General features: G+C 39.5%; 1 protein-coding gene and 1 long non-coding RNA gene across 2 annotated transcripts; both read right to left on the bottom strand.

Moving 5' to 3' along the window:
• Window positions 1–528: 528 nt before the first annotated feature.
• si:ch211-221n20.8 (fibropellin-1) lies at window positions 529–12,847 on the bottom strand. The gene is made up of 17 exons (XM_046874109.1): window positions 12,820–12,847; window positions 12,035–12,160; window positions 11,305–11,427; window positions 11,050–11,172; window positions 9,275–9,397; window positions 9,021–9,143; window positions 8,252–8,374; window positions 7,331–7,456; window positions 7,101–7,226; window positions 6,910–7,002; window positions 6,737–6,832; window positions 3,976–4,071; window positions 3,331–3,426; window positions 3,034–3,135; window positions 2,770–2,875; window positions 1,912–2,028; window positions 529–1,839 (listed from the first exon to the last, which is right to left on the bottom strand). The coding sequence occupies exons 1-17, from the start codon at window positions 12,845–12,847 to the stop codon at window positions 1,761–1,763; spliced, it is 1,806 nt and encodes a 601-aa protein (XP_046730065.1). The 3' UTR covers window positions 529–1,760.
• A 1,980-nt stretch (window positions 12,848–14,827) lies between these two features.
• LOC124400751 lies at window positions 14,828–16,253 on the bottom strand. Its single transcript, XR_006928432.1, has 3 exons — window positions 16,150–16,253; window positions 14,952–15,039; window positions 14,828–14,873 (listed from the first exon to the last, which is right to left on the bottom strand). It is a non-coding gene; the product is annotated as an uncharacterized LOC124400751 (long non-coding RNA).
• Window positions 16,254–19,526: the final 3,273 nt, after the last annotated feature.

Below are 19,526 nucleotides of genomic sequence, written 5' to 3'. Positions count from 1 at the left end.
GCAAGTATTTTCAGCAGCAGTACATACATATTATATAAATACTGTACATAAATAGTATATAAATACATGGGGGACGTTGGTTAAGTGTATTCGAAAAGCCCAGGCACACCAAAGCTGCCACTCCTGGGCCCCTGAGCAAGGCCCTTAACCCCATAGCTTCTCAGTATTTATGAATGATATAAAAGTCGCTCTGGATAGGGGCGTTCACCAAATGCCATTTGAGTAAGGGGTAGCTCAGTGGCTACGATTTTTGGATTCTGTTCAGAAGGTCGTGAGTTCATATCCTGCTGCCACTGCTGGGCCCTTGAGCAAGGCCCTTAACCCTCAAATGCTTAGTTGTATGAATGAGTGAGAGAATTTTAAGTGGCTCTGAATAAGGGGTCCGCCAAATGCTGTTAATGTAAAAAAAAAAAAAAAAAAGAAAGAAAATGGCATTTTTATTTTTTCAACCTATGCATCATTAAAATCCATATACAGTATACAGTACTGGACAATATATCAGACAAGCATAAAAAACAGACAGCTTTGTTTTTAGATAGATTTGTTTTTATTCATACAAGAACCCTCGCAGTCAAAATGACGGATAGCTATACGAAGCGCTACATTGCAAAATATATTTCTTGGTAACAGACTTTTCAATGCCACAGAAAGGTTTGCTTTAAAGATAACGATAAATACATAAAAAACACTGGTGCTGTGTAAACACTGGCATATGAGACCATTAGAATGAATGCCAGAAATGGTGAAACCTATTTGTCCAAGCTAAAGAGACATTGTCTCGGTGTCCATCTGTTCCTGGGTAAAAGACGAAATCCTGTTGCTTCTGAACAGGAACCATGCTGGAAGGTGGGGGTCTACTTTTCGATCTTGCCTTTGTCAAAGAGAACACCCTTGTAATTTTTCAGTGTTTGATGATTTTTCAGATTCTGCTGTTCATTGGTGGGCTCCATGCGATTCTTTTAAAGGCCCAACCCACCATTGACTCAGAACCTTAAGTGTGAGTTCATATACAACGTTTCTGAGACCACAGGGGGGCTTTGATTCAGCTTTTTGACCCTAAAAAAAAACCCAGGTATGCAGAAACGAGACTTCGTCAATTTGTTTTGTATGCGTCTGGTATTATGGATTGTGCCAGACAAACTCAATTCAGATCAGTGTTTCTTCCCTGCAGCACATCCAAAAACCCCCAAAAAAACCCCAAGGCTTAAATCAACTCGAGTCTGAAAGTCACGCGATGTGGCTCAGCTGCCGACCCCTGGATCACTCGAATGGGGGCTCAGAGCCCAAAGGAAGTGATGCGGCATGAAGTTATTTGTAACAAATACAATATCATTGTCACTTGATGACATGCATGATTTGATACCCAGTGAAAGGATGACATCGTGTAGCCAATACACTCTCGACGCATGCTTATGAGAAAAACATTGAGGTGAAAGAATGCTGTTCTATAAAAACACGTCTTTTTTTATTATTTAAAAAATTTAATATCGTAATATCTGAATGATTTGGCACAGAGAGTATTTGCTCTGTAAAAAAACTTTCTCATGTCAAGTCTAATTGATGAGCCCTGGCTTATAACCTATTTAATATAAACGCCATAATTTTTTATTGATTTAACTTGTCTACATTCAATAGCATACACACAAACACCTGCTGTTTGAAAGTCTATCCAAAAAGTCACGTCCTGAAGATATGTTTAAAAGACAGAGGGAATGTAACAGTGTGTATTTGTGTGTAAGTGAGTGTACAGTATGTCTGGGTCATATTCCGGTTTTACTTGGACACTGGATCTTGTATCCCACTCTGTACGCTTGTAGATACACACGTGCTTGGTTTATCCTGTAAAGAAAATACATTAAAACTCTCTGCATGTATATTATTACACGTATGTGAGACAGATGTGTGTTTTACCTGTACTTAGTGCAGAGCAGGACTCCCAAAGGTCCACAACGATCCACATAACTTTCTTTAAAACCTTTTCGCACTGCTCGAGCCATGCTGACTATGGTGGTCACTACTGGACAAGTCCTGAAGAAAAAGAAAAAAGAGAGAGATGCTAAGACTTGGTACTAAGTTTACTAAGGTAATGGAGGGATGAAAAAGTCTGCAATGTTTAAAGTCTGCAATGTCCTAACAGCAGATGGAAACAAAAACCAAGCCATGGGGTCCTAGGAACTCTCTGAACACCTCCAAGATCAAATTGTGTCAAAACATAAACCTGGTGAAAAAATTTTTCCAATACCATTTTCTGAACGAGATTAAAATCACAACAAACTTCTATTGTGAAATGCAAGACGTTTGGAACCATCCAAATTTAGAAGGTCCTCGATCAGTAAGGTGACAATGACAATTGTAACAAAATTTTTTTTTACCTGTGGTAATGTGAGAACGAGAACCTCTCAGAAATACCAGACCCAAGCATGATATTTTAAAGAACTCGAGTTCCAGCTCATCAACTAGCTACTAGTGAAGAATGGTGGTGGTAGTAGCACTACCCTTATACTAGCGCTATAAGGGTGCTTCTCAATGTCAGATAAATGGAGACAAAATCCAAACTTGAAAAACAAAACATACTTCAATGGACATAACTTTCGGGACTATAGTGAAGATTCAACTCTGAGCAAAAAACCAAACCAGACAGCCGAAAGTCTCTGAATGTCCTTAAACAGCCAAAGCTCTATAGAAGACCTGTGGAGACACCTGAAAATGGCAGTTCACAGTAAGCAGGGATTAAATATTTAACAGAACATCGGTGCCAAAGATACTTACAGCTTCTCACACCGCAGGCCACCAGTCCCTAGTGGGCATGTGCAAGTATTATGTGGGCTGCAGGAGCCACCATGCTGGCAGGGTGGCACACAGGGCATACTCACAGCTGAAGACATCCACATATATAATGAGACACATCCAGTCATGAGGACAAATTTTCCATGTATGTTTAAATTCTAATCAAATCTTGGTGAATCACATACTTTAACAAGTCCAAAAAAATGGGCCATGAACACACATCAAGCTAACTGAAAACACACTGACCTGTTTCACAGAGGTCCCCTGTGAAGCCAGTGGGGCATCGACACCTGTTGAGTCCCACACACACTCCACCGTTGTTACAGGGCTTCACACATAGCACTGGTTCTGTGAAAACACACACTTATATATGTACTGTATGTATATAACGTATCTCACAAACGTGGATATTGGATATGTTTTAGAGAAGTCAATGTGTAGCTTGTATACGGATTTACAGTCTTCTAAAAATAACAACATGCAGCCATTATTGGCAGAATAATATTAATGTGTGTGTGTATGTGTGAGAGTGTGTGCGAGTACCTATCTGACAGCGAGCTCCCTGCCAGGATCCTGGACAGCTACAGGTGTTGACATCTACACACCTTCCACCATTCAGACAAGGCGGAGTACAGAGAGCTAAACACACATTCAGATTTCCAGTATTAGCACATTAACACATTTCCTCCTGATTATGGAATTATGGAGGGGCTTGTTTTGATAGAAAGCACATCTCGAAATATCAAGTGGCCCTTTTAAACAGTAAGCTCACAAAAGACAGCCATGTTTATGATTGCTGTAAGCCTGGTCTCGTAATAAAAAGGGAACGGGCCTTTATTCAACACTTGTGGGCACCTACGACCAAAAGTTAGCAAACAAGTCTTTATTCTGAAAAGTTTCTGTTTGAAAAAAAAGAGTTGCTAGCTTCACTGTAGATCAAAATGGGGGGTGAGGAGATGATAGTGGTTTGTAGAATACAAATGATTCATGAACTGTGTATTATTTCAATGGGCATTTTCTTCACACTCCTCTAGAATGGACAGCGTTTCATAAATGCTCAATCAGAATTGGACTATACTGAGGTATTTTTCCAAAAAATAACTCTTGGGAGTTATATGAGAAACGTGGGCTTCATAGCAACACAATACCCTGTCTTCAGAACAGCATAAAACAAACTCGTATACTCACGAGTAAGACACTGCAGGCCGATATAATCCGAAGGACACTGGCAGACATTAGGAGCTACACACCGACCACCGTTTCCACATGGCAGCTCGCACACAGCTTTAAAAGAAAAAAGGAATACATATGAATGAAATGACTGAAGTACCTGTGCTTGTCTGTGTGACATGTGCTCTCAGAACAAAACGTGGTGTCTAGTTTAGTGTGGGATTAGTGGTCTCTAACCCAACGTGCCTGAACGACTACCGCCCTGTAGCACTGACACCCATTGTCATGAAGTGCTTTGAGCGGCTGGTCCTGGCACACCTGAAGGACTCTCTGCCAACCACATTTGACTCCCACCAGTTTGCCTACCGAAGCAATAGAAGCACAGAAGATGCAGTTTCCATGGCATTGCACTCTGTGCTCACACACTTGGACAATAAGAACACCTATGCACGTATGCTGTTTGTTGACTTCAGCTCAGCATTCAATACCATCATTCCATCCAAGCTAATATGCAAACTCCTAGATCTGGGCATGAACACCTCCACCTGCAACTGGGTCATGGACTTTCTGACCAAAAGACCCCAGCAGGTTCGATCTGGCTCCATTTGCTCCAACACCATCACACTCAACACTGGTGTACCACAGGGCTGTGTGCTGAGCCCTTCCTCTACTCCCTCTTCACCTCCGACTGCAGGCCTGTGAATGGATCTAACTCCATCATCAAGTTTGCAGATGACACTACGTGATTGGTCTCATCACCAACAATGATGAGACTGCCTACAGGAGGAGATCCAGCACCTAGCCACATGGTGCAACAACAATAACCTGCTCCTTAACACCTCCAAGACAAAGGAGCTTATTGTGGACTTCAGGAAGGAGGCAAGAGGTACACATGACACCACCCACATCAACGGGATGGCTGTTGAGCGTGTCTCCAGTTTCAAGTTCCTGGGGATCCACATCTCGGCAGACCTGTCTTGGAACATCAACACCTCCAGCCTGGTCAAGAAGGCTCACCAGCGCCTCTTTTCCTGAGGACACTTAAAAAAAATCAGCTTTCCTCGGATATCCTGGTGAACTTCTACCGCTGCGCAGTAGAGAGCATCCTGACCAGCTGTGTCACAGTCTGGTGTGGAGCTGCTCTGCTGCAGAGCGTAAGGCACTGCAGCGGTGGTGAAAACTGCCCAGCGCATCACAGGGACTCCACTCCCAGCCATGGAGGACATCCAAAGAAACGCTGTCTGCGTCGAGCTTGCAGCATTCTTAAGGACTCCTCTCATCCCGCCCACAGACTGTTCACTCTTCTGCCCTCTGGCAGGCGTTTCAGGTGCCTCCGGACCAGGACCAGCAGACTAAAGAACAGCTTTTTTCCTAGAGCTGTCTCTTTAGTGAACTCTGACACTCACTGATACACTACTACATTCCCCCCACACCTCACACTCTTTGCTAATGGACTCTCTGAACAAAAACTTATGCTCACCAAGACACTGATCATTTCTCACCTCACACTTTGTTGTTGCACGGACTGTTTACACAAACCTTGCTCATTTGCACACTGCTCTTTTTTTATTGCTGCTCACCATAAACTTATCACCACTGTACATATACCTGTTCTCTGTTTATAGCTATAGCAATATTATTATGTCCACTGCTTACATCCTTCTGTAAATCTCTGTGTATAGTAATAGGCATCTGTATAGCATGTTCATAATACATTTATATATATATATACATCTGTATATTATTGTTCATAGTACATATATACTCATCTGTAATTATATTTATATTTATAGTACATATATATATACACTACTCTGTATATTGTGTTTTACATATATAACATATATTCATCTGTATACAACATTTATAGTACATATTCATCTTTTAATTACTGTTTATAGTCTTTATTTTATTTAACTGTAAATTCATGTTAAATCTATATATCCTGCACTTGCTGTTATTGCACTCTGGTTAGACCCAAACTGCATTTCGTTGCATTGTACTTGTACATGTGTAATGACAATAAAGTTGAATCTAATCTAATCTAATCTAATTAAACTCACCCTGGGCCAGCAGTCGTATGTATTTTGCATAAAATATAATAATATTATAATATAATACTACTAATAATTTTTTCATTCATACCACAGTTTCTTTATTGCAGCAGGAAAGCAGGCTTACTGACTCCTTGCTAATAACAATGCGTCTCCTCAATTCCCAATTTTCAAACCTTTTTAAAGACACTACACTGTGTGTAATGTATGAAAATTAAAATAAAAGTAAAAAACACTGAAAGAGGAGATGTGTTCAAACTTTTGACAGGAACTTTACATATAAGGCATAACAAAAAATCATCTGGTCCTTAGCAGGTGTTAAAATGAGGTACAACCTTACAATGAATTTATTACATCTTGCCATTATTTATCTTACAAAATTAAAAGCCGTATGTGAAAAATTAAGTACACCACATGATTCAAAAGTTCGTAAAAGCACCCAAGCTACAATAATTTGAAGTCATATAAATAAAAGTCCTGTATGACCATTCGATCACATCATTGTGGAAAAATGTTGTCTCACTCTTCTTTGTCTTGTTGCTTAAGTTCATTGAGATCAAATCAGTTCTCTGTGTGAACTTAAAAAAGTTGAACAATAATATTTTATCTGAATGAATAATTTTTCCGGGTCGACAATATTGTACATATACATACATATACTATTACACTCATTACTCGAGTTTGGTCCTATGTGTGGATGAATGGGGAGGAGGTTTGCAAACTACCTGTATGGCAACCCTCTCCGGTCCATCCGGGGCGACACAGACAAGTGTTCAAGCGCATACACGTGCCACCATGAGCACAGGGTGGTGAGCACATAGCTGTTAATAAAACACACATAAAAACATCAATGAGTGTCATTTTAAATAACACACAGCCTCTATCATATTCACTGTACCTGAGCAACCAGGGCCTGGGTAGCCAGCAGGGCAGTCGCAGGTGTTAGGTGCGACACACACGCCGTAATTCTGGCATGTCGGCTCACACACCGCTGGGTGAGATTGAAAAGGAAGGACAAATAAAAACGGCTGGGAAGAAGTGGAATATGTAATATTATACATTAGTATTGGCTAATATAGAAAGACTTACGTTGGCATTTGGTCGGATCATCTGGGCACGATTCGAAGCCAGGCTTGCAGGTGCAGTTATAACTGCCTGCCTGGTTCACACACACTTGTTCGCACCCCCCATTAAACATCTCACACTCGTCAATGTCTACAGAGAAAGAGGAAGAAAGAGCGAATGAATAGAAAAAAAATCCAGTCATGGCTAAAGCCGATCTATTAGTTAGGAATGTGTGTTGTGTTGCTTTTCGTTACCGAGACACATTCTTTGGTCAGTGGCCAGCTCCCAACCCTCTCTGCAGCTACACTTAACACGTCCCACAGCTCCCAGTGAACATATCTGATCACAGCCGCCATTCCTTAATGCGCAGGAAGTGGTGTCTACCGTAGATGGAACACAAAAATGCATCCAGAGATACACGCACATTATTCTCAATCCTTAAAATAGTGCTATTTCTATATAATTTTTTATTATTAATACTCAGAAACAACCGATCGGGTCAATTTTACCTAAGTTACTTAAGTACAGTAACGAATTCCATTTACAGTACTGCGTTAATGTCACCCACAGGAAAATGACACAATATTTTGTCGTTAGGGCACTTTTGAAAGTTTTCTATGCAACTTCTGTACTTAAATGCGTTTTCCCATGCGGATAAAAGAACATGAGTCTGGTCTATGCATCTAAATAAACTTAGCAATGCTTTGAAAAGAAAAAAAACTGAATTTCATCAAGAGCCTCTTGTTGAATTGGGTATTGAAAGTGGTTGCGTGGACTTGAAGTGACCTCAGAATAAAGTGTTGTTCCAGCAGATGAACCTACTATAATATACAGTCTACACCAATGTATTTTAGAGACACCAGAAAGTCTGAGGCAGAGCTTCAGCAATTTTGTCCTATACATTTGTCCTCTGAATCAGCGCTCCCCAACATTTTTAAAAAACGTTACCTTCCAATCGCGCAGCAAACCACCAATCGGGTTCGAGCGCATGCTCTGTTTAAAACTTGTGAATAAATGAAAAGATGAAACTCCTTACTCGAAGAGTCCCCCAACAGGACATGTTCAAAATGAACTAATTCAATTAATAAGACATTTTATGTATAACCAAACACACACACACACACACACACACACACACACACACACACACACACACACACACACAGGTAACATACTGACGCAGTTGGAGCTGTGGTGGTCCAGCAGAAGTGGAGGAGGGCAGTGGCATACATGTCCTCCTGGTGTGTTCATGCAGATATGACTACAGCCTCCGTTCTGCAGTTTGCATTCGTCTATGTCTGAATCACACAAAATCACAAATACACACCCACACATTATTTATCAAGCTTTTCTATAAGTATTACTATACCTAAGCACAATTCTAATATATAGTATTAATATAATACACAGTTAAATGCAAAACCATGCAAAGTTTGGAGATATCTTTGGTCTTATGGCTTTTAAAAGACGTACATGTTCCTTTTGTTTCTATGCAGTATGAAGATTTACTTTGTCTAATTAAACATATTGCATTGAAAAATCCTTCCTTAGCATTAATAACAGCTTTACACACTCTCAGCAACCTGACGGTTCATTCCTCCAAGGATTCAGCTGAAATACTTTGCCGTGCGCCTTGTCAAACGTGTTCGTCTTAAGTTGGAGATTTCTTACTTGTGATCCAGTTCATCCCAGAGCAGTTCAATAGGTTTAGGTGCGGTGACTGGGCAGCCTATTCCATGATAGATAACACTCCAGACGACTGTTTGCTCTTTGAGTAACACTTGGAGTGATACTCTTGATGTCACCCAAATTTTAGGTGTTTCCAAACTATTGACAGTATATCAGCATACAAACGTTTGCATTCAATTGTTTCTATCTGATCTTTATATTTCTACATTTAACCCAACGCTATAAATTGAAGATAGATTTTTAATGTGTACCAACCAACACAGCTTTGTTTATCAATGTGCAACTGATATCCAGTACGACAGGAGCAAATAAAGGAGCCCGGTGTGTTGATGCAAAGTTGCTCGCATGTCGTATTGGCACTCACACACTCATCGACGTCTGTACAAAGAAAGAATGGCACAGGGAGAGAACAAAAGACAATAAAATTAATAGCAAATAAAATTGAAAACAAAAGAGGCATGGCAGGTGAGGTGAGGTACGCCAAACTGTGTAAATCTTTGTGTGTGTACCTGTACAAGTGTGTAGGTCATCTGCCAGTGTGTATCCTGCATTGCATAGGCAGTTGTACCCTCCTGGTATGTTGGCGCAGCTATGTTCGCAAAGTCCGTTGTTTACAGCGCACTCGTCGCTATCTGTCACCATAGCAAAGACAAATGACAATGGTTTTCTTCGTATTTTTGGAAAGCAGAAGGATATATGACAGCATAACAAAAAGTTGCATTAGCGTTGCTAATCCTTGAGATTGACATTGTGGGTTTTTGTGCATTTTTTTGAACATTGAAATGATTGAGTTGTTAAAATTGAAGGTAAGTTGTTTAAAAAATGCCAATATTTTCAACAGTTTTGTAAATAGAATCAAATACAAAAAGCCTCTAGAAACCAGAACAGCTTTAATCCCCTTTGACAGATTTTCTGTAAAATGTACAGTAAGAATAAACCATTCTTCCATAAAAAAATTTCCTTAGTAGTTTTTATAATGGTGGTAGAGTGTGCTTTTATTTAAAGCCATTCAAACATATCCTATTAGTTCTTTAAATAATCTGGGGGCTAGACTAGGGTTGCTTCGATCAGGAATTTTTGGGGGCCGAACATCGATCCCTGAAAGGCGTATCGTCAAAAATCGATGATTCCAGGGTCTACTTGAGGCTTTCTATGTATCACTCAGCATTATTAATTAAACCACTTTTAACAACAATGTGTATTAAGTATTAAAATGAAGAGAAGAGAAAGTATCATGATTTAACAACTCTGGATTTATTATCAAGCAACATGTGCAACTTTTCCACTTAAAACCTAGCAGCCTGTGCTTGGTTACAATGGCCTGGCATTGTGTAACACAAATCTAAGTAGGACATGAGTCTTCCACCCTTCGTCTTCCACAATAGACAGCGGCTGGTGATCAGGTTTTCAAAATCCATTATTCCGCCTGATTATGCTTCTTATTGTCCTTGAAGTAGGTTTGCTGTCTTTGGAACGTCTGTTAGCGACAGCCAAGTAAGTGGCGCTTGAGTTGCTGAACCGTCCCGCTCTTTTTTAGCGCTAGCCAACTTTGAAAAGCGCTCGTAGTACTTCACGTGACTCCGGGTGAATGTTCTTACACACGTTGCAGATTGCAAATGTATTGTTTTTTCCACACTCCTTGTAGAATTGTTGGACCGGTGAAGCCATTTTAGCAGCTGACACTTCTGGATCGGCCTTTATAGAGACCATTGATCTTCCCAGAGTGATTATGATTGGCAACCAATCAACTGGAACACCCTTATTCCATACAATAGCATATGATTCATATAATTCTCCTGCTCATTAAACCATTCATGGATGAAGCGGAGTCATACTGGGAAATTTTATCGACATAATGGTTAAGGCATCACGGTATTGATTTGCAATGACACTTCATACTAAATGTCAAGTGGCCCAACCTTTATAAATGTCAATGAATCATTATGGACCCAGCTTTACTATTAATCACCATTATTAGGTGTCAATTAAGTTATACTATATGGAATTATGGAAAAGGATCAAATCTTGAACCTTTGGGACTAAAATAGTGAAGTTTGTTTGGAATTTGTACAAATTCTTCATTTCCTTAATTGCTATTTGTGTTTCTATTGCTAATTGATTAAGCGTATGTTCTTAAATTACTTCACGATCATGCAAAGCGCCATCGTGAAAAGCTATACGAAACGTTATAATAATTGTGGATTGAAACACGACCGTTTCGAGCTATCATTTTAAATCTCAGGAATAAAAGGCACTGAAACACACTGAAACACAGAAGACTGACCATCACAGGAGTGACCATCTCCACTGTAGCCCTGATAGCACTGGCAGAAATATGAACCCATCACATTTCCACAGCGAGCGTTCACGCTGCAGTCATGAAGTCCTGAGACGCACTCGTTCACATCTACAAAGGGTTGGTGATCGCGAAATAACAAATATGATCCAGAAATATTTTAAATATTCGTATAAGCTATAGTGCAGAATCGGTACTGAATGTATAAACAGGAAAAAGAGGGTGTAAAAATGTGCCTCTTACCTGTGCAGTGGGTTCCATTGCCACGGTATCCATTCGAACAAACACACTTAAAGCTTCCAAATGTGTTCTTACATTCCCCCTGATTAACACACACCCGTTCCAGCTCATCACACTCGTCCACATCTGGAAAGAAAAAGTAACCATAACCTTTTCACATGAGCAAAATGAATGACCATTACATTTAATCTTAGGTTCAACAGTAATTATTACCCTGTAAAATGATTCTGATTAACTACCAAACAAAGGTCAGATCTTTCAGTAGGACTTTCATCTGCCCGCTGAAAGCTGTGGTCCACAAAAGGCTTAGAAAGCATCTGGAATGCAAGTTCCCTCAGGAACATATTAAGCGGCGGACCACAAGTTTGTTTAGTCTCCACCTTGCACTTAAATATAAATAATACCAATAAAAATAAATGTATGAATTGTATGAGGGTGGTTGCCAAATATAAATGTACATTTACATCTTAAATGTAAATGGTACAAAGAATTACCAAAAAAAAAAATTACATTTCTTGAGTTTCTGGCACGAGAATACTTACTTGCGAAGGTAAGGGACCCTGCCTAGAGACGTTTACAGGGGCCACTACAGGAAAATCTGACAAGTACTGATTGCCCTCTACCCTTTACCAATCACATGTTACAATCACAAAAGGGCTATTAGGAAGCGTTCTCAGAAAAACGTGTTCAAATGTATAGACTTTTGATATCTACTGGACATCCACGCACTCACCTACGCAGGCTGCCTTGTCTTCTCTGAAACCGGGCTGACACACACATTTGTAGCTTCCCTCTGTGTTTACACAGACATTCCCAAGCTCCCTTCTGCAGCTCTCTTCAAAGGTGCACTCGTCGACATCTGCAGGAAAGTACCATACATTTGTATGAGATGAAAGAACACATTCTAACAATTCTGTGTCTAACAATTAAAGAAACTCACCAAAACAATGTGTCCGTCGAGTCCGAGGACAAATCCAGTAGGACAGTGGCAGTGGAAGGAACCGGGGCTGTTCTTACATCCTGCCCTTCGCCCACATGCCTGTAGACCAGTTACTTCAGCTAGAGCACATTCATCTATATCTACAAGAAATAAGTATAGTAAAGTAAGGGACTTTATTGACATTGTAAACAAAATGGTAAACAACTCTCAGGCAGCCAAAAAACTATTGAAGGAACTTAGCAGTAGCAAAGGGTAAGTTTAATGCAAAATGGTATTTGATCCATAACCGCTGTAAAGGTATGGGTTATTACCATGGTGATGGGGATACAGTGTTAAAGGCAGAAGGGGGGTATGATGGCAGCTACAGCTTTGGAAAAGAAGCTACACTATATTCTGTATGTATGTGACCTGGTTGCCATGTCCCTCTTGTCCAATGCTAGGAAACCATCATTTTGTATAATGGATGAATGGAGTCTTCGAGGATGCTGTTGTCCACTACGAGGAGGAAAAAATGTTTCGAGACTAGTTCTGTAACAAGTCCGCACAAGACCGCACTCACAGTCACAGGGAGCACCGACCTTCATTAGTCAGTGTGCCAAGAGACATCGGCAAGTGTACATCGGTATCTGTGCAACTGGTGCTATTCTGACCACGTGTGCACTCTTGTCATTTCCGCACCCACCCGACTTGTGAGATTTGGCTCCTGTGGACTCCGAACTCTTCCCAAAGATGAAGATCCGGCTCAAAAGTTGCCATTTTTACACCATTGCGGAGGTCCAGTGCGAATAGCAAAAGGTGCTTGACACGCATTGAAAAGAAAACTTCCAGAACATATTCCAGAAGTAGCAGGAACGCTGGGAGCTCTGTATTGCTTTGCAAGGGGACTATTTTGAAGATATTGTTTAAACATAGATAAATAAAGTACTTTCTTGTAAACAGAGCAAGTCTTTTTTGATATCACAGATATTATAACTTATTAGGTTGGACATTCACGTGTCCTCAACCCACACTCTGACCCACTACTCAACTCCGTTTTAACCAATAGCTGTGTTCCTCTGTATAACTCTTCATTAAGTACATAGATGACACTGCCAGGGATGTAGGAGTCCATATCTCTGAGGATCTGTCTTGCCACAAGAACATTTCAGCAATGTTTAAGAAGGTGCAACAGCATCTATACTTCTTGGGGAGATTTAATAAATAGAGGTTCACCAATTCATCGGTTTTGCAGATTAATCGCTACCAATGGTTGATTGCTGGAACTATCAGAAAATCCACACCGATAGTTTTTCCGGGTTGCGTTATATAGTACAAGACCGGCCTCTCGAGGCCAAACACTGACACCACGTGCTGTGTCTTTTTTACTCAATTTGGATGTAACTATTATTTATTTGGAGTGTTACTTTTTTGTTTCAGTTTGAATGCATGTCTTTTATTTTCCTTAGTATTTATTAAAATAATTAATATTAAGTTGCAATCCGTTCAGCACATTTTCATGATTGCGTACAGTAAAATTTTTGTAATAAAGTTCAGTACTCTTTGACTTTGAGTATTATGAAAAATTTTATAATCAAGTGTACAGTTTGAAAGACTATTAGTTGATTCATTGGTTATCGGCAATTACGATCTAACATATCTATCGGTATCTATATATATCAGTAAAATCCACTATTACATTACATTTGACAGAAAAAACCCCACATGCAATCACATTAAAGCTATATTTAGTTTAAGCTTGAACAGATACAACAAACAGCCATGTGTTATGCCCTGATTGGTTCAGAACAAGTGTACGTTAAACACGAATCACAAATAAAGTGACGGCTAACAGTCTATGCAATTGAATAAATGATTAAAATGCTGTGCTAACAGTTTATTCGAACTCATAGCATCGCCTTTGTGGTTTAAGTAAAACCACTGCAATGAAAACATGATATATATTTCATAACTTCTCACCCTGACATCCACTGGGGCTCATCAGATATCCACGAAGGCAGTTGCACAAGAAGGAGCCTGGGGTGTTGGTACAATTGCTGTGATGGCCACAGGGTCCTTTGTCACCTTGCTCACATTCATTGATATCTTTCATGAAAGAGTAAGTATAAAAAATAAGTAAAAATATATTTTAAGAAATAAGCTGTAAGGTGTTAATTTGTGCTTGTCCACTAGGGGCAGTGTCACTGCACTGAGATGTGTGTTTTAGCAAATATAACCTAATCACATTACATAATCCACATTTATATGTACCAACTATTCCTGGCTATGAAAATACAATTTACAACATCAACAATAAGTCGAAATGCGAGTCTACTTATGTGCATCGTACCTGATGCAAAATCATAGCAATGGTAGAACGTCATCTGGTGAGAAATTCGACGACCTATGTCTACCGACTAGCCAAAGAATATGCGACATCATAGTCGTAGCCTAAGTTAAATATTGTACAGTGTATAGATCGGATGATGCAATAAGCCTTTCTGTGCGGCATGTGTGTATGTGTGTATGTGTGTCTACGCCTCACCCTGACACTCTAAAGTCCCTTTCAGAGTGAATCCTACACCACAGGAGAAGTTGAGACCTTCCACAGGCACTATATCTTTATCAAGGCTGGAGGTTAGGCTGGAGGTCAGGTCTGAGTGGAGAAAAAGTGAGCTTTAAAAATAAAAACGCATGAATAAATACATGGATCGATGCTTATCTGTCTGATTACCTCCAGAAATGTTCTGTTTGACGCCATTATCCTGAAGCCTAGCGTTCTCGATCTGATTCTGTTCATGAATAAAGACATCACCAGATTCCTGTAAGAGTAAAGAAATCTTTTGAACACCAGCCCAGATCTTAGCTATGCATTATCTAAAGCTCCTCCTGGAATAAGGATGAAGTTTGACACGAAAAAGGTGTAGTTTCACCCTACTGCTACCGCTAACTATTTTCCTGCTTTTCAAGAGAAAGTTCCTAAAGCTTTCTTCATTTGTCTTGGTTTTGATATTTTCTAAAACACAACTAATCCAAAAATACAATCCGAAACAACAAATTGTGGACGCAATACAAAACTTTCTTTCGGCTTCTCCCGTTAGGGGTCGCCACAGCGGACCAATCCGCATGTTTGATTTGGCACATGTTTACGCTGGATGCCCTTCCTAACGCAACCCTCCCCATTTATCCGGGCTTGGGACCGGCACTAAGGCTTGTGTAACCCTAAAGGCTGGAGTTGGTGAGAGCGCCGCATCCTAACCACAAGACCACCAGGGAACCTTTGGACGCAATACAAATAGAAAACCAAAATCAACAACCAACAGTCACTCGAGCTATACAGGAAGTACAACTTGAGCAGCTTGAGGTCATCGAACATTGATGTACGTGTTGCACTGCTTCACATATGTCGCATCCCAGACTGATTTGGTTTCTGAAAAATTAGACTATGGCACATGACTGTATTATACTGTTTACATGCTGTTTATTTGCACCTCTTGACTGCTGCTACTGCTGTTTTTTTGCACTGCATTGTGTCTGTTTATATCCCAGTTATAGATTTTACAGTTGTCCTCACACAGTACTGTATAATCAAAGTATTCAGTAGGTTTACTGGTTGGCGCTATCTCTCGTTTTGTGTCTTGTCTCGTCCTGTGTTGTCTTGTCTTTTCTTGTCTTGTGTTGTCTGTCTGCACTGTTTTTCGTCTGCACTGTTTGCACTCGATGCACTTTACGTAGCTTTGTGTCATGTTGTAGCTCTATGTTGTTGTTTAGTGTAGCACCAGGGTTCTGGAGGAACGTTGTCTCATTTTTACTGTGTATAGTAGAAATGACAATAAAAGCCTCTTGACTTGACTCTTGATGACGTTCTAAGAAACTCTGCGGCTGTAAAATTTCAGAACAGACAACGGATATTAGAATATCTGACCTTGTACCTGGCCTGCGTATCTGTCGGCTCAAGGATCTCGTTATCCCCCTGTCCACTGGCGAGACAAGTCAGGACTGCTAGCAATAAAAACGCAGCTGGAATGTCCATCCTAAGGGCAACAAGAAAGTTGGAATATTTATAGTGTATGCTACAAAATGCTCTCAGAACATGTTAAACACAATACTAAACATGTTCATTTCAATTCATTATTATTTGTATAGCGCTTTTAACAATGAACAGTCTCAAATCGGCTTTACACAGAAAAGTACTAAACATGTTCCAGGTCTGGAGGTCAAGCCCAGACATGCTCAGAGGAGCCTGTTAGCTGTTAGCTTTCTGCTAATCCAACAAGTGTGCTGCTTTGTTTATCTCTCTCTACCACACACACTCCTATTATTTATGCCGCTCTTAGTCACAATCCGAAGGCCTATAAAAAAAAGTTAAACTAACAAAAAATAACCGAAATAAATAAACATTTAATTGTGAAGGCGCCACCTTTTGGACATGACATAGTACAAACGGAATGTTTATGACTGCAGATACATTATTCTTTATATGATCTACAACTTGTGTGTTACTCTAGCTAAATAATGTTATGCCTACACACCTACACACATACAAACTGCCATACGAGCCATAGGAGACATTCATCCTACCATTAGGACATTAGATTAGATTAGATTAGATTAACATAGCCAAAAACACACTTGTATTGCTTTAAATGATCGTTATTAACCAATTTATTGACGAGACTCCTTGTGCATTAGGTGCATTAGGTAAGATTACTTTTTTTTTTTCTTCAAACTTCTTTTTCTCTCTCTCACCTTCACACACATTACTCTTTAGATGATGTTACAACTTGTGTGTTACCCTAGCTCTATAACATCATTCCTACACACATGTTTACACACATTACTAACAAAAAGAAAATGGTTCAACATTTTTAAACCTTTTAAAACAAAGTACATGATGGAGAAACAAGCCACTGAAGACATTAGGACATACATGACCGAAGACACACACACACACACACACACACACACACACACACGCATTACTTTAAATGATCATTTAAGACCAATTTACAGGCGGAAGACCCCTGTGTATTGGGTGCATTAGGTAAGAATACACTTTTTTCCACCACCAAGATCAACATTTTGAACCTCTCAAAACATCATGGAGAAACAAGGCACAGGTGAGGACATACATGGACAAAAGACACAAAGCATCGCTTCATATTATTAATTTTGTGTCCAATTTACAAGACTTCTGGAGCATTAGGTTCGGTTTTTTTCACCACCAGGATCAACTGGATTTAAAATGTTGTTCCATCAAACCAACCAGTTCACACCTACACCGAATTGTCTATAAACCGGTTTCCAAATACAAACAAAAACAGGACCCGAAAAGCGATTTCCAGCAATAGTCACAACTTAATCTGTTGTTTGTTAGTTTTTTTTTATATCTTTAACAAATATTTGTACTAATGATCACAAAAAAAATCGATTATCGCACCTTTAACAGCTGCAGTAAGCTGGATTTATTCCGATATTCTGTACATAAACTAGATCAATAATGAAAGTAAAAACCACAAACACCGATTTTTGAGCAAATTTTTGAAACAAAGACACCAGAATGAAAAGTACACACCTGGAAGTAATGCAGCTTTTCTTTGCAGCTGGAGTGAGGAGCTACTGAGGGGGGTCGTAACTGTCTCCACATCCTGTACTGGAGTAATGTACTTCCCACAACATCTGCTTCACTTCCCAATGACTTCAGGCAGAAAAACCTCCCAGGAACTTTCAGCTTTAAAAATGATTCCTGGTGTTTCTTCACTCATGAGAATGAAGAAACCTTTTCACTGGCAGTAAACACCAGCTTAGTTCTCAGCTATGCATTAAATTGATGCAACTCATAGTAAATAATGTACAAAAAGTACAAATGAAAAAGTTGAGCAAATTAGGATCTGAAGAAAATGCTGGAATAAAAATGACCTAAAAGTAACAGGAAATATAATGTGGAGTTTGAATTTATTTTTTTTAATTAAAAATGGAGTCTGACACACACAAGCAGTATGTTGTAGGATTTGTGGTCACCATATTCCTTCTGTACCTCCAATCATTTTGAAGTTCTTAGAGTAAGAACTAATCCAAAAACCAAAGTTTTAACCAAAAAGATGGACACAAATATAAAACCCAAATAATCATCAAATTAAAATCAGTGGTCTACTTACCACTGATATGTTTGAATGCTGAAGCATGAAAATATTCTTCACTTGGACTACCAGACCCAAACCTGTTCCAGCATGACATGTTCACAATGTTCCTGTGCAGAGTGGAGGGATCCGGGACCCACCATGACAAGTAAAAGATAGACTTAGGGGTATATATATATGAACTACACAACTAGGGACCTCCATAAGACTCAATTCGAGCACTGTTCCTGTGCACAAAGTCCAAGTTCCATGAAGATGTGCTTTACATAAGTTGGAGTGGAAGATCTCCTGCTACAGAGCTCCAGCCTAAACCCTATTGAACACCTTTTGGATGAATTGTAACACCACCCCAAACCTCCTCAAGAATCTTTCCATAAGAGTGGAGGTTATTATAAAAGAAAATGCCAATAAATGTGAAATGGGACGTTCCAAAAGATTATACAAATCTTATAATCGGTGTCTGTAACCCTGCTTTGTGACAAAGTTTATTATTAAAACATTACACACAAAAAGCCAATGGAGACCTGATTATCAACAAATCTCGATTTACTGTTATCTCCTCACGGTAGACATGCAGATGAATTCCAGCTATTTATTATAATTAATGAGAAACGGTTAAATGAGATGTTTGAGCTCCTTTCATAGTGTGAACAGAAGTAAATGATTATCAGGACTGGAAAGCAAAGACAACAGTTTAATACGGTTTCAAGGACAATACAAAAAAAGCGGGACCTGAGAGAAAAAAAGAGCATCACTCACTCTAAAATCTGATCTGTAAAAGAGCATTGGGGAGAAGGTGGAGATCTGGAGCATCATGTTGGTTGAAATAAGTAGATATCTGATGTGAATAAATACACTTTCCTTTGATGATCGTGTTCATGTAGAAGATTAAACAAGGATTTGAAACACTGGTCTTTAAAGCAAAGGTTGAAATTGTGTTGAATCTTTTTTTAATTGATCAGCTTTGAATTTAAACCAATCAAAGAAGATTTGAACAAAAGTATTGGGACATCACTTCCAAACCCGCTCCAGCATGATGATGCTACAGAGCTCAAAAATCCCCCTATTGAACACTTTTGGGATGAATTGGAACAGCACTTCCAGGCCTCCTCACCTCACCTCCATGAGTACCTGATTTTAACACTTGTTGCTGAATATCCAAATCTAGA

The sequence above is a fragment of the Silurus meridionalis genome, chromosome 18 (genome assembly GCF_014805685.1).
Source record: "Silurus meridionalis isolate SWU-2019-XX chromosome 18, ASM1480568v1, whole genome shotgun sequence".
NCBI lineage: Eukaryota > Metazoa > Chordata > Actinopteri > Siluriformes > Siluridae > Silurus > Silurus meridionalis.
Note: the sequence above shows the minus strand (reverse complement) of the source record. Positions and strands in the feature narration are given on the sequence as shown.